The following is a 15,264-nucleotide window of genomic DNA, read 5'->3' as shown; positions in this document are numbered from 1 at the left end:
TTTGGTATCTTTAGTGTTATCTGCAACTAGTAAGTCTAGAATGATGTGGTTAGATAATAAGCAAAATCAATAAGTTCATTGTCCCCTTCTTGACTCAATAAAAAAAAAATTTTGAAAACATTTTAATAAGACTCATGAAGTAAACTTAATATTAGTAAATTTTCCCCCAGACTTAAACTACACTGTCCCCAGTGTATATTCAGTCGGAGTTATAGTAATAACATAAACATAAATACACAATTTAACAAGTAAGAACGATAACCTGCTCGCTGATGTCAATGTCGATCGACACAATGAAGTGACAATCCATCGATGTTGTTGAAGTGCTGTCGAATGATAGCAAGATGGTCTCATTGGTCGATGGCTAGAGCAATCATTCAACACAATGAAGAGACAATTGATCGTTGGATCTGAAGTGCTATCGATCGATATTTAGCTGGTCTCATCGGTCGATGTGCTGAGGAGTCGTCTACTCGGATCTGTTTTTTTTAGACTCATCATAAAACACAATATTAGTAGAACCTCCCCCAGACTTAAACAACACTGAGACCAATGTTATACAGTCTAAGATTGGTGGGAAAATAAATCATAAGGACAATATTAACAAGGTTTCGCGAGCATACATGCCATTGATGTGAGTATCGATCAACACAGTTAAGTGGCGATCAATATTGGTGATGCTCTGTCGTGCGACACCGGCCGGTTGTCTATCGATGCTGGTGCAGAACTCGTCTTCCTCGTATCTATTTCCTTTTACCTAACAAAAATAAAACACTATAAGTCAGTAATAAATAAATAATAAAACCAATTATAATTTTTTTTAATGAACAGTGACTGCTACCGTAGCTCTGCTTCATTATCGCTGTTACAGTAACTCCCGATTTTCTGCTACAGTGTAGCTCGATTTTCTTGCTACAGTGTCGCTCGATTTTTCTTGCTACAGTGTCGTTCGGCGCTGCCACTGTACCGTCGTTACTGTTCACTTTTTTTTTTGACCATAAACTGAATGAAATTACCTAATAGTGGGTTGCCTCCCACTCAGTGCTTTGTTATAGTCATTTAGTTTGACTTTGGAGATGTGATTTAGTCCGGATGAGAATGAGAACATTCTCCATAACAAGTCTCAATATCTGCTCTCTGAAGCTTTATCATTCTTGTGTGAAAGCCTCCTCCATAGACTCTTCTCCTTTTGTATATCATCTCAGCAATAAGGAATGCTTGAAGCTTTTCAAATGGTTGTGAGAAGCATTTGCTGCGTACTCTGGATTTCCTGTCACCATCTGAGGAGTGAGGAATCAATGATAACTGAGAACCTCTCTTGGTCCTTTTCCTCTTCTTCCAATTCCTAATCTTCTTTCCCCTAGACTTGTCTGGTCGCGTGGTGGTTTCTCCATCAAAAAGATTTCCACACACATCAAACTCCTTCTCTGGTATGCGCCCAATGTCGATCGATGGAGAAGTGGTAGTGTCGATTGATACTGGTTTTTTGGTGTCGTTCGATGGTATCCTGTCGGTGTCGATTGATGTTCCTTCTCTTGAGCCCTTATCGACTTCATCTCTAAATCGTAACACTCTCTAAGAAGCTTCTACGTGTTGATGATCATCCAACACCTCAACGTAAGAACTCAGATGCACACCTTTATCTGGTGGGATAGGAAATTAAACTTAAAATACTGCGCAAGGAACCACAATCATCACAGGGTCATGTATCCTTTTCACTCTCTTGTGAAACCATGTAGCTTCTTCTGCACAGATATGTGGTCTCTGATGTTCGTGGACAGCAGGGTATGAGACCTTAGACATGTACATCCTTTCCTCAACTTGTTCCAGCTCGACTATGTATCCTGGCAGTTCATCCAACCATGGGTGTCGATCGATGCAATCGGGTGGGTGTCGATCGATGATGGAGTGTGGGTGTAAATCAATGTTATCTTCTGATTGTCGATCGATGATATAGGGTGGGCGTTGATCGATGATGTGGGGTGGTTGTCGATCGATCTCATCAGGTTGGTGTCGATTGATGCTAGCCTTTGGCGAAGTTTCCAGATCTCCTCTCGAAGTATGCTGATCGTCATCAAGCTTCTTCTTCGAATTATGATTCATATCTTCAAGCCACTCCTCCAGCTCTAAGAAGTCTTCCATAGTGACTTCTCTACTCGAATCCAAGTCTTCAAGTTTTTCTCCATCCTCAAACTCCAAGAACTCTTCTAGCTCCAAGAAATCTTATGTGATGATTTCTTTTTCTACATATGGGGAAGGAGAACAACTTGATACATCAGTGCTCTTATGGGTCGAGTCTGCAATGTCCTGAGGACAACTCGATCTTTCAGGGATTTCGAGTGGTATCGATCGATGACAAAAGTCTATGTCGATCGCTGCTGAGGTGTTGTCGATCATTTCTGAGTTCGTACCATCGATCGACGTTGAGGTCGTGTCATTGGTCGACGTTGAGGTTGTACCGTCGATCGACGTTGAAGTCATGCTGTCGGTAGATGTTGAGGTCGTACCACTAATGTCGGCTTCTTCTACTCAGCTCAGCTCTCCATATACATGTTGTTCATCACCCTCTATCATATATCTCCTTATAGATTCCATCTCAATCTCTAGATTTACTGCAGCATCATAGAAAAATTTGTTGAGGAAGGCATCTCTCATGTCATTCGAGGTAGTGAGAGATCTTGGTGGTAGCTTATTGAACCAGTGAGTTGCATCTCCAGCTAGGGTGTATGGGAAGATTTTGCAGAGGTGGTGGTCTTCGTGGACTTCATTGAAGATAAACAATACAATTCCTAAAACATGTTGATATGATCCATTGGTTGTTCATGAGGAAAGCCATGAAAGGGATGCTGACGCATATGCTTGATATATGTAGGTTTCAGATCAAAGTCATCCCTCTCAGCAATGAGTATCTCTACCTTCTCTGCCTTCTTGCAAGTAAAGTCGATCGATGGCGTTGTGTTGCTGTCGATTGATTACTGGTTCACGCTGTCGATCGATGTTGCTTGGAGGGTGTCGATCGATGCTTCCCTCGTAGACTTACGGATCGTGCGCGAATCAGCAGGCTATTTCTTTGAAGGACCTAGAAATTTTCTCTTCATTGTTGTTCCCGGTACTAAGATGTATGTACCTAAAACAGAAGAATTTTTTTTTATCAGTTTTTAGAACAGTAGTATAACCTAGACTAAATCTAACTAAATAAGATCTAATGGCGATCAAAGCTCCCCGGCAATGGCACCAAATTTGATCTCACTCAAATTACCCTAAGGAGTGATTTATACTCTCTCAAATAAGAGGTCAAGTTGTAGTACTTAGATATCGAATTCACAGGGAGCTAGGGCACACAAAAAATCTAATAGTTATATGATTAAGCTAGGTTGATTATGATTAAATGTAAAAGACAGGTTTGTGAGCAAGATAGTTGCTCGGTTGATTGATTGAGTTGTTTGATGGAAGGATGGGGTTCTAGATCTAGGGTTTCTATTCAGGAAATCAGGATTATGATCCTACAGATGCCTAGCAAGTTGTATGCATGATATTATATAGCTCAACACTTATAAACAAACCATTCGGCCCTCGCTTTCTAGGTTTGTCTATTGACCAGTGTTGATTGATGATTCTAAAGGAATACCGATCGATACACTTGTTGAAACGTCAACCGATTATTCGATTAGAATATCGATCGATGCTTTTGGTCAAACGTTAATGCACGGGTTGAATGTGCTCACTAAGCTTCCTAGATCAGCTCTCGCCTTACTCTAGCAATCTTAGCTCAGTTAGGATGGATTCATGGTGAGATGCAAGCTATCGCTTATGTCTACAACTCCTAGGGAAAGTTCTAGGTAGCTAATCTAGAAACAGGCAATAATGACAATCCTAAAGATGAATATCACAACTTGGAAATCTATAGTTGGAGCTAATCCCTCATAACATATTTGAACCCTAAACCTAATAGGTGGATATATTCAAGCATGAAGTTTGTCACAGAAATCATAGATGAATAGATGAAATTGCTATAGAATAAAATATAAAAACCAAAGGAGTTCCAGGAAGACTCTGAAGGAGTTCCTCCTTTCTCCCCTAACCTGGAACTATGAATTAAAGAAAGCTTAGATAGTGTAGCCGTCAACAATGGCTTATAAATAACATAAATAGGGTTTCTGGTCGTCTATGGGTATTTTGGTAACTTTGTGTGGCTTCTGGACTTCAGTCGGTCTTGAAATAATGCTTGGCCCACATTCTGGCATCACTGTCGATCGATGGCAAGGGTGCACCATGGATCGACAGTCCCTCATCTCCTCGGCAGCTTCCTCTCGCGAGGCAGATTGACCACTCTTCAGTAAAACAGGCATAACGTCTGCTATAGGATGTTGATTGACCTCAAACCGGTGGCATTGGAAATTTAACTAAAATATCTATCTAGTGTCAAAATATGGGCTCCATCTAAAGGTGGGAAGGTCTCCATCCATAGATAAACATCTGATGTGTCTGTGCAGCTATACACTCCAAAAAGCTCCAAAAGACATCAAAATTACCACTTTCCTTCAAATCGTCCTTGAACCTGTAAATACTCTAAATAGACTCCTATATAGTAGTAAATATATATTAAAACACTTATAAACCATGGCTAAAAGTGGGTACAATTCATGGCCTATCAGGAAGGATGAGTAACATATCAGGAAAGGATTCACGATATCGTGCGAATGAGGCTAAAGCACATATAGAGATCATGTTGTGATTACATGGTCAGTAAACAAGAGTTATAAGCCTCCAAACAAATTATCTCACCGCCGGTCACAAGGGATGGGCCCACGGGCCGAGTGACACGGTCTGGGAGGTCATTAGCCTTGGGAGATCAGGGCATTACAAGTTTTGTATGGGCTCATATTCTTCAAGAAAAAACTCCTGAGTTAAGCGTGTTTTAGTTGAAATATATAGTGGAATGATGCGTTATTTATGGAAAAGTGATTCGTGATACCGTGCGAGTGAAGCTAAAGCAAGAGGAGAACTCATTGGTATTTCAACCAGAAAACAAAACTTATGATCTTTCAAAAAATTAAGTCACCGTCCAGTTGCACCTAATGGAGTCTACAGACCGATTGAGCGGGCACAGAAAGCTCATCAACAATGGTGGTCTGGGACGTTATAGTTTGTTTCAACATATAAATGAAGTTTACATGTTATGGACACTAGACCTGGGACGGATTGGGTATCCGGGCAATTTTAAGATATCCGGATCCGGATCTTTATCTGGCGGATCCGTAATTTTACTATCCTTATCCGGATCTGGGGTTCGCGGATATCCGGGTGTCGGATATCCTTCTAAAAATTATAATATCCGGCGGATATCCGGATCCGGATCTTTATCTGGCGGATCCGTAATTTTACTATCCTTATCCGGATCTGGGGTTCGCGGATATCCGGGTGTCGGATATCCTTCTAAAAATTATAATATCCGGCGGATATCCGGATCCGGATTCGGCTTTGACAGATCTTACATTTTACTATCCGGATCTGGATTCGGCCTCTCCGGATCCGGATTCGGCCTCTCCGGATCCGGATTCGGCCTCTCCGGATATCCGGATTTTCGGATCGGATCCGGATCGGATCTCAGATCGAATCCGGATCTCGGGTAAAAGTCTCAGGCCTAATGGACACATACAAGAAGTGTGATGTGGCAATAAAAATATTTTCAAAAGGCTCCTTCGTATTGCTCGTACTGGTTTAGCTTGGAGAAGAAGCACTTGACATCATACCAAAGAGTGCGGTGATATGAGAGAAGGAAAGTTGGAATTTGGAAATACCAAATATATTTTATGTTGGCGGAGTCTCCTTTGTTTTATAGGAAATAAACATGCGCGACAACCTACGACGATTAGGAAGGGGATCATGCCCTTGATAATAAATAGGACCAGATGGTGATTGAAATATTTACGTACCTAGGGTTCTACAGTGAAATGAACAGGGATATGTGTGACGTCGTCACGACCAAACAAGTTGTTAGATGGGTTGGTGGTAATTCTACGCAGACTGCATTGTCGGAGAAGACATTGATGCACCAGTGCTGTTGATGGTAGTCAAGAATGATATACTTGATACTGTTTCCACAATCTGTGCAACTGTAGATCAAAGCAAGTGTACATGTTAGGAGCTAAACAGACAGTAACTCAGCACCTAAGGCCTATAACGACTAATCAGACCTTAAATTATTATTTAGGTGGTTTATGCGTTTATAAATTATAAAAATATATTAAATATGTAATGTTTTATATCAAAACTTATTCTTCACAAAGTTTATTTTTATAAAATTCTATACTATAATATATTAACTAAGTGATTGTCTGCGAATTAGCAAATTTAAATATTGTATGAAAATATATATTATGTATATAATCCCCATAAGTTTTGAATAATGATTAGAAGTATAAAAAGATAATTTTTAACTCAAAATAGCTTAAACTTTTAAAAATTCAGTATTCTAATTTTAGAAACGTTAATTTTAGTAATAATTCAAAATATTAATCTAAGTTGCTAAAATTATTTATTTTACATGAGTTAGATCACATTATTAACAAACTCATGATCAGTGGACGTAAAATATATTTTAAAGCATTTATATATCATGACATTAACTTATATATCACCCCATTTAACTTTGATGCACAATAATTCCGAGTTGCAAAGTTTTCATAAGTTTAATACAAAATAAATAATGAGTATTTAGTAATAACAAATATTTGTGGAATTACAGATGAAATTATCAGATTGACTTAAACATTTTCTTCGTATTTGTATTATTTTGTATCTTCTTATTTATGTCATTATCATTTCTTTCTTTTTATCACATTTAACATGTATTGCTAATTTCTTCCTAATTTCCTTACATATTGTTTTGCCAAATATCTCAATCTCCCCCTAAAAAATAACACAAACCATACAATCAATATGGCTTGAAGTGTTTGATGAGAGCGGCTGGGAATTTCGTAAAACTTCATCCCAATACGGAAAGGTGTACTCGTTTGGATGTAGCTCGTGTATTAGCAGAGGTTAACTTGCATAACCCGTTAGTTGAGAGAATTGTCTTCAAAGACAAGAACGGAGATCAGTGTGAGATTGAAGTAAACTATACTTGGCTTCCGTCGCGTTGCGCTGTTTGTAAAGGATGGGGGCATAAGGGATCAGACTGCAAGGCTGATAATGTCAAGATACTCCAGCGCTGAGTAGAGGATGTACGCAAGGAGGTTTTCAAAGTAGTTCCATCTCCGGTGGAACATGGTATGCGAGGAAATGTTGTTACTGATCTCTTGAAGGAGTTGGCAGCACTACCAAAAGATTCTCAACTGCAGGGAGAGGGACCACCGGTGGAACAGGCTCTGCCTCGCATAGAGGTAAAGTCTCATGATAATGGTGAGACAGACAATGTTGAAATTTTGCCACAGATTAGGATTGCTGAGCCAACAACTGAGACTTTTCCAGCTACAGTGGAGGGAAATTGGTCACAGGTATATGGCAATCAACACCTCAATTCTGCAGAGAGTTCAGAGCTTAATAAAGATGATGAAGTTCAGAGCTTAATAAAGATGATGAAGTCAACATAGTGGTCTCGCCTTCTAGATTCAGCCCTCGTTTAGACTTGGAGCAGGAGGATGGGGAATTTGAACAAAAGGATGAGGATGATATGAACAAAGAGGAGGATGAGATCGAGGAGGGTGAATTAGTTGAAAAGAGAGGAGTGCCTTCTAAAGTCTCGACCGTTAAAGGGAAGCGCCAAAATGTTGGTTTAGTAAATAAATCAAAAAAGAAGACCATAGTTCAAGCAAAAGATTTGAAGTTTGGGGGTAGGCAGGGACAACAAAAGAAAACTTCTATAAGGAAGCTGTGACGAGTTTCTTTGCTTGGAATATGCGTGGATTTAACATGTCATGCGAACATAGAGCAGTGAGAAGTTGGATTCAGGCTGAGAAACCAATTTTTGGCTGTCTAGCAGAAACAAGAGTCCGAGAAGAGAAGTTAACGAAGTGTATGGAAGCGGCTATGCCTCACTGGCAAGTCTTGACGAATTATGAATACCATCGGCTAGGTAGAATCTGATTTTGCTGGTCAAATGAGGTGGTGGTAACAAAATTTCACATGAGTGATCAGATCATAACATGTGCCATTCAGATACCAGAATCAGGGGATCAATTCATTTGCTCAGCTATCTACGCCCACAATACGTCTGTAGACAGGATACAGCTTTGGAGAGACCTGAGAGAAACTAAAGCAGCATATTCTATTCTTAATCTCCCGTGGATTCTGGTAGGGGACTTTAATGTGACTCTATCCTCAACCGAGCACTCTCGTGCTTTGGATTATCGAAGTGATCAAACGGGTATGACGCACTTTCAAGAAGTTACAACCGACTGTGTGTTGCTGGATCTACCTTATATTGGTGCTCTTTTTACGTGGTGGAAGAAAAGAGACGAGGACCCTATTGGGAAGAAACTAGACAGGGCTCTTGTAAATGGGGAATGGCTGCAGAGATATCCTCAGTCTTTTGCTAAATTTGAAGCAGGAGGGGTTTTAGATCATGCAAGATGTATGGTCAGGCTTTCAGGAGACCTTGATGAAGAAAGCCTTGTTCTTTAACTATCTGGCAAATCATGAGGATTTCCTACATACTGCCAAAGAAGTTTGGGATACATCGCCTAAGCTATACCATTCTCGCTCAACTTTGTCATGTTTTCATAGGAAATTAAAACTGCTTAAGTTCAATCTAAGAGCTCTGAACCGGACCAGATATGGTGATTTGTCGAACAGAACCAAGCAAACTTATGAGGAGCTTTGTGCTTGTCAGAACAGAGTGCTCACTGACCCCAGCCCTCTAAAATGTTCTCAAGAGTCTAAGGCTTCCGCTCGCTGGCAGAAGCTTGCAAGAATAGAGGAGAAATTTTGGTTAAAGAAGTCGTGTATAAGATGGCTGCAGGCTGGATATCTGAATACGGTTTTCTATCATCGTTTCGTTCAGACTTGGACTGCTAGAAACGCTATTCAAAGCCTCACTATAGAGATTGGAGAATTCTTACTGCATCTATTGACATTAAGAGAGCAGCGGTCTCACACTTCCAAAGATTCTTACAAACGCAGGATATCACTGGACTAGAGGGTACGGGTGCTGATCTCTGTGGTCTACTGACGTATAGGTGCCCAGGAGGTGTATGTGCACAGCTGGTTGCTCCTGTCTCAGGACGCGAGATATATGATGACCTGACGGCTACACAAAAGAATTCTATGCTGCGGCTTGGCCTGTGATTGGCAGAGATTTCATTACTGCGATTCAGTCTTTCTTCCTCTTTGGATTTCTCCCTACATGAATAAATGCAACAAGTCTAACATTGATCCCGAAGACCGAAAATGCACAGATGATGAAAGACTTCAGGCCCATAGCATGCTGCAATCTGTTGTACAAGGTAATCTCGAAGGTGTTAGCTAACATGCTCAAGCTCATATTTCCAGGAGGTATAGAGGCGAATCAGAGTGCATTCATAAAACAAAGGCTGCTGTTGGAAAATGTTCTCTTGGCATCTGAGCTGATAAATGGCTATCACAAGGCCTCCTGCTCAGCAAGATGTGCAATCAAAGGCTTCTTCACGAGCGCCAGAGGAATAAGGCAGGGATGCTCGGTTTTAATAAATGGAAGTCTTGAAGGCTTCTTCACGAGCGCCAGAGGAATAAGGGAGCTTGTACGTCATTCTTAGTAATGTGCTCTCAAAATTGCTCAACCAAGCAGCCGAAGAGGGGAAGTTTGCTTATCATCCTCAGTGCCAAGGAGTCAAGCTCACTCATTTGAGTTTCGCAGACGACATCCTGGTTTTTATTGATGGCACCTCAGAATCTTTAAACGGGATTATGGAGGTTCTGAAAGAATTTGCAGAGATATCTGGACTTCATATAAATGAAGCTAAGTCCCAAATATATGTAGCAGGAAGTAACCATACATTAATGATTACTGAAGCGGAGGCATTGGGAATTGGAGTTGGAAACCTACCTATTCGATACTTAGGTATGCCATTAAGCACAAAATCTTTAACAGCTCATGACTATGAGCCTTTGATAGATAAGATCAGAAGGAAGATGCTATGCTGGTCGAACAAGAGCCTGTCCTTCGCTGAGCGATTCTAATTGATTCAGTCGGTTATTGTGAGCATGATGAATTTTCGGAGCTCTGCTTTTATACTCCCTGATAACTGTCTGGACACAATAGAAAGCATGTGCAGTGCCTTTCTTTGGTCAGGATTGCCTACGCAAACTCAGAAAGCAAAGGTGAGGTGGGAAGATTTATGTTACCCTAAGGAGGAGAGAGGGCTTGGGTTGAGGACGCTTAGAGATACATCTAAGGTTTATGCTTTAGGCTTATATGGCGTATTTTCACTCAACCAACTTCACTGTGGGTTTGTTGGATCAAGCGCTACTTGCTTAGACAGAGTTCCTTTTGGGATGTAAGAGATGATAATAAGGGATCATGGATTTGGTGGAAATTACTTAAGCTGAGGGACATGGCCTATGACTTCATGAAAATAGAGGTTCGAGATGGATAAACTATACATTTCTGGTTCGATAATTAGATGGGTATGAGGAAATTAATCGAAGTCATAGGAGCCATTGGCACTACGTATTTAGGTCTTCCTCGAAAAGCACTGGTGTGTGATGCGGGTTCAGGTTATGGCTGGAGTATGAGAAACAAGCGCAGCAGAAGGTTTCACGTGTTATATAATCAGATTCTTGCAGAGCCTGTCCCTGATGCAGATAGGGGAACTGATCTGGTTCTGGGGAAGCAAGGAGAGGATGATTTCTCGGATAAGTTATGTACTGCAAAGACTTGGGAGCAGATAAGGATCAAGAAGCCAAAGGTTGAATGGTGCAGGGTCGTTTGGTTCACGCAGAGTGTTCCTAGGTACGCATTTATCACTTGGCTAGCAGTACAGAACATGCTGTCTACTGGAGACAGGACGAGGAGTTGGGGTATCACGCAGGGTTGTGGACTCTGTGGAGAGTGGGACGAGACAATAGATCATCTCTTTTTTGCTTGTCCTTACTCATTCACAGTTTGGGAAAGTCTGGTGAGAGGCTTCTTTGGCCAGAGGACAAACTCCGACTGGACCCTCACACTCAATGCGATCCAGCGAAACAGGTTGAATCGTCTTGATTCCATCCTAATCAAGATGATCTTTCAAACAGTCATTTACTATGTATGGAGGGAAAGAAATACGAGGCGACACCAGGGTAAATGGACATCCACGGACCAGCTGCGAAAGGTTATTGATAGGTCGATGAAGAACAGAATCGTGTCACTGAAGTATGGTCCGCAGCATCGAAACGCTGGACTTCTGCAGAGATGGTTTCAGCTCACCGGCTAGTTTAGAAGATGGAATTCCATATAATCACACATTATTCTTTACAGTATATTCTTCGTAGCCTGATTCTTTTGTAAATGAAACTCTTTCATGATTGATCAATAAATTTGAAATTTCATCAAAAAAAAAAAAAATCATTGAACCAAAAAATCCATTTTAAAATCTTTTTTCAATCATCACATTATCTTATCTACTATATTATGGTCTCTTTGACTTAAACACGAAATATTTTATAATTGCAAAATTATCATATGTCTTTAAAGCTTATATATTGAACGATTAACATATATATTCTTCAGTGTGCATTGCAATAATCACACATTTATATTGATATCTAATTATCACATTTATTTTATTTTATTTTTAATTGAATACATAACATTTTTCTATTGTAAATTTCTAATTGTTGTTTAATTTTTCTAATTTTCTCTAATAAATCATTTATAAGTTCTTATAAATTATTTAAATTTTCTGATAAAATAATATTTAAACCATCATCATTAATTTTATAAATGTTATTGAATTTATATAAATGATTTATAGGGCTTGTATGAATTATATAATACACTATAGTTATTATACACTTATATATGAATATAATTTTTGATGTAAAATATAAAATTATTATATTCATTTATATATATTTTTTAATTATATAGTTTATAAATATAAAAATAATTAATCAAACATCATAACTCTTTCTATAATTTCAATAATTAGTTACCATAAATCACCATTTGTAATATTATTCGATTATTTGGCAAGTGATATTAATTTGTTCTGGATGTAATATATATTTTTAAATCAAAATAAAAGAAATAAAAGTTAGAAATCATCGACCAACTAAATTATAAGAAATGTTTAAGACTTCACCAATGATGGACAGTGGACACATAAGCAAGTGTAACTTAAGTGACTTCTTGTTAAATAAATAATTTACATTTTTATAAATGATTTTTATAATTTTATAAATTATTTTAAAATTGGGATAAATTGATTTTTTTATAGATTATAAATGAGTTTTAAGTCTTTAAAAACATTATTAATGATTTATAAAGCATGTGTGGACTTGATATGATTTTAAAGTCATTATATATGAATATATGAATATAATTCATTATGTAAAATATAAAATTATTATATTTATTTTTAGATAATTGTTTTTGTTCGCTATATTATATAGTTTATAAATATCAAAAATAATTTATCAAACATTATTAGCCTTTCTCTAACTTCAAAAATTAGTTACCATAAGTTATTATTTGAAATATTTTTTACATTATTTGGCAAGTAATGTATATTGATTCTACACTTACCTTAAATTTTTAGATCTTATTACAATAAATAAAAATTAAAAATCATCAACCAATTAAATTTTAAAAAGTTCATAAGACTTAACAAGTAAGTGTGACAAATAAGCAAAAGTCACGTAAGTGACTTCTCATTTAACATATAAGATGATTATTATAATTTATGAATAATAAATTATATGTATATTATTTATTATTAGTAAGTATTTCTGCAGTTCAAAAGGTAATCGTCACAGTTTTTTTTTTTTTTTTGGTAAAAGTAATCTTCACAGTTTTATAGGGCATAGCGCATAGGTGGCATAAGCAGCTCCCTAAAACGTTTCTTAACACTTTGATCCCATTTGAAACTGTATTTGTTTTATTTGTCTGGTATATTTATTTTTAGACTAGGTCTAGGGGATGTAGAGAGAACAAAACCTCATGAAAAAACTATGCGTCTTCTTTAGTTTACGCATTTACATATCACATTGATGAAACATATAAATATATCCTGAAAATCCAAAATATCAAATGGTACCAAAGAGGATTCATGCTAGGGATCTTGTAAATCTGATCTTGTTTCGGGTAGATTATGGATTGGTGGCTAGGAGTATACTATCTGAAGGAGATGAGGAAGAGAACTTGTAAGTGAAGTAATAAAAGAGTTGAATTAGTGATGTGACCGAGAAGTATGAAGTTCCATGGATACATTTCTGATGAATGGCATGTGAATTTATTTTCGATTAATTAATGGTAATCAGTCGTATATTGCTTGAGGAATTCCTTGGTGGATACATGGTAGGATCATGGAAAAAAGTTTGGCATTATCACGAGAACTCAGAGTTGTTGATCTTTTGATTTTTGAATAAACTTATTGATGTATGTTTCGTAGGATATCATGATATTTACTTATTTTGATTAATTTATTATTATAAATATTTATAACTAAATATATAACTATAATATATCCATATAATTATTCATTAAGGGTACCAATGACTTTAACCAATTTAACTTTTAAAGTGAAAAATTTAATACGAAAATTACATAAAATCATGGAGAACATGACAAGTAAAATTACTTTTCGAATGCAAAAAAATCAATTCAAATAATAGTAATATATATTATTCAAACTAATTATTTAACATAAAATAGGGATTTTTCAGAAGTTTTGACTATGTCGTTGGATGTAAAGGAGGAGTAGACTGACTCTCATGTGTTGTTTATGATATTAGATGAGCTTAGAACCTGAAACCAATTGATAAGTGGATTGACCCCATATATGTTATATATTACTTATGTTTACTTTCAACTTTCAATTTGGGAGACTTTGTCTCTAGTAAGCACACTCGAGATTTGATGGCTCTTTTAACTTTCGGAAAAATATAGATGGACCAACTTTGGATTGCGGATCGGGTTGGATTGCGGATCGGGTTGGATTGCGGATCGGGTTGGATTGCGTAGATTGGGCTATGATACCATATTAAGTTCGATAAGTTTTTAACTAAAACAAATTTCTGATGACTGGGTTTATATGTATATTTATATTATTATATATTATTTATGATCACTTCCAACATCTAGTGTGAGAGTTTGTTTTTAATATTGTTCTCATATTGAAACAGACATAATCGACAGAGATATTAAGATAGATGTGATGGCAGTGTGTGATGCAATTATTCAGGCTTTGTGATGCATCATGGTTGGTGGTGCATAAGGTTCACCATTCACTGGATGCAGCTGTCAGAAAGGGAGGTTCGCAACTATCATGAGTGTTCAGAACAAGATTGAATATCCATATAAACTCTCAAGAAGCTGATGTGAGGAGAAGTCCTCATGGAGGGGCATAGTAAGTTTTTGTTTCAAATTAAGAAGACATGGGTTGTTGTGGTATGGGATCAATCACATGACAATCATAATAGACTCATAAAGTGCTCAAAGCTTGGAGGCGTTTGGTTTTGGATTTGGTCTTCGACAGGCTGAGTTTCGGATTAAGGAGTTAAAGACTGGTTGTAATTGTTGAGATGAGGTAATAAAGAGTGACTACATTGATAGAGAATGAGGATTGAGACAGACAGTAACTTTGGAGTTACCACAGTAACTTTGTTTTTACTGTGGTAACTAAGTTAAAGCTTGGAAAGTTACCTTGGCTCACATTGGAGAGTAAGCCACGACCAAGGAGCTGTATGGATAAGGGAGGAGCAGTCTGGATAGGTTTAAGGCTGGATAAGGCTGGAGACAGGCTCTAAAGTAGACAGCATCTAGTAAAAGATGCCAAAGGGATCAAGCATGTGAAGACTCCCATTGGCTGCTTTTGGATGGCTCTCTTTGACTACACATGCCCTGAACCTCTACCTTATCTGATTGATTTCGAAATTGATTGTCTCTCTCATATAAGTATGTTGTAAACCTCATCTATAATGATTAATGGAGTTTTGAGTCTCTCTCTCTCTAGAATCTCTCTATTCTCTCTAAATTCTACTCTAATCTTCTCTGATTATTATTAAACACACTCTAAAACACAAAAGTGTTTAGAATCGCCATGTAAAAAGGTTGATTTTGATACATAAAGTAGTGGAGAATCA

General features: G+C 37.7%; 2 protein-coding genes across 2 annotated transcripts; both read left to right on the top strand.

Moving 5' to 3' along the window:
* The first annotated feature begins 9,398 nt into the window (after positions 1-9,398).
* LOC106335077 lies at positions 9,399-10,158 on the top strand. The gene is made up of 2 exons (XM_013773504.1): positions 9,399-9,723; positions 9,767-10,158. Exons 1-2 carry the CDS (start codon positions 9,399-9,401, stop codon positions 10,156-10,158), a joined length of 717 nt encoding a protein of 238 aa, XP_013628958.1.
* Positions 10,159-10,601: 443 nt separating this feature from the next.
* Positions 10,602-11,393, top strand: LOC106335068. The gene has a single exon (XM_013773494.1). It carries the CDS (start codon positions 10,602-10,604, stop codon positions 11,391-11,393), a length of 792 nt encoding a protein of 263 aa, XP_013628948.1.
* Positions 11,394-15,264: the final 3,871 nt, after the last annotated feature.

The sequence above is a fragment of the Brassica oleracea genome, chromosome C1 (genome assembly GCF_000695525.1).
Source record: "Brassica oleracea var. oleracea cultivar TO1000 chromosome C1, BOL, whole genome shotgun sequence".
NCBI lineage: Eukaryota > Viridiplantae > Streptophyta > Magnoliopsida > Brassicales > Brassicaceae > Brassica > Brassica oleracea.
This window is presented reverse-complemented; position numbering and strand designations above follow the sequence as displayed.

Coding starts and splice junctions, on each gene's coding strand:
- LOC106335077 (XM_013773504.1), top strand. CDS start 9,399: ATGATGAAAGACTTCAGGCCCATAGCATGCTGCAATCTGTTGTACAAG. Junction 9,724..9,766: donor AGGAATAAGGGAGCTTGTAC/GTCATTCTTAGT, acceptor TCAACCAAGCAG/CCGAAGAGGGGAAGTTTGCT.
- LOC106335068 (XM_013773494.1), top strand. CDS start 10,602: ATGGGTATGAGGAAATTAATCGAAGTCATAGGAGCCATTGGCACTACG.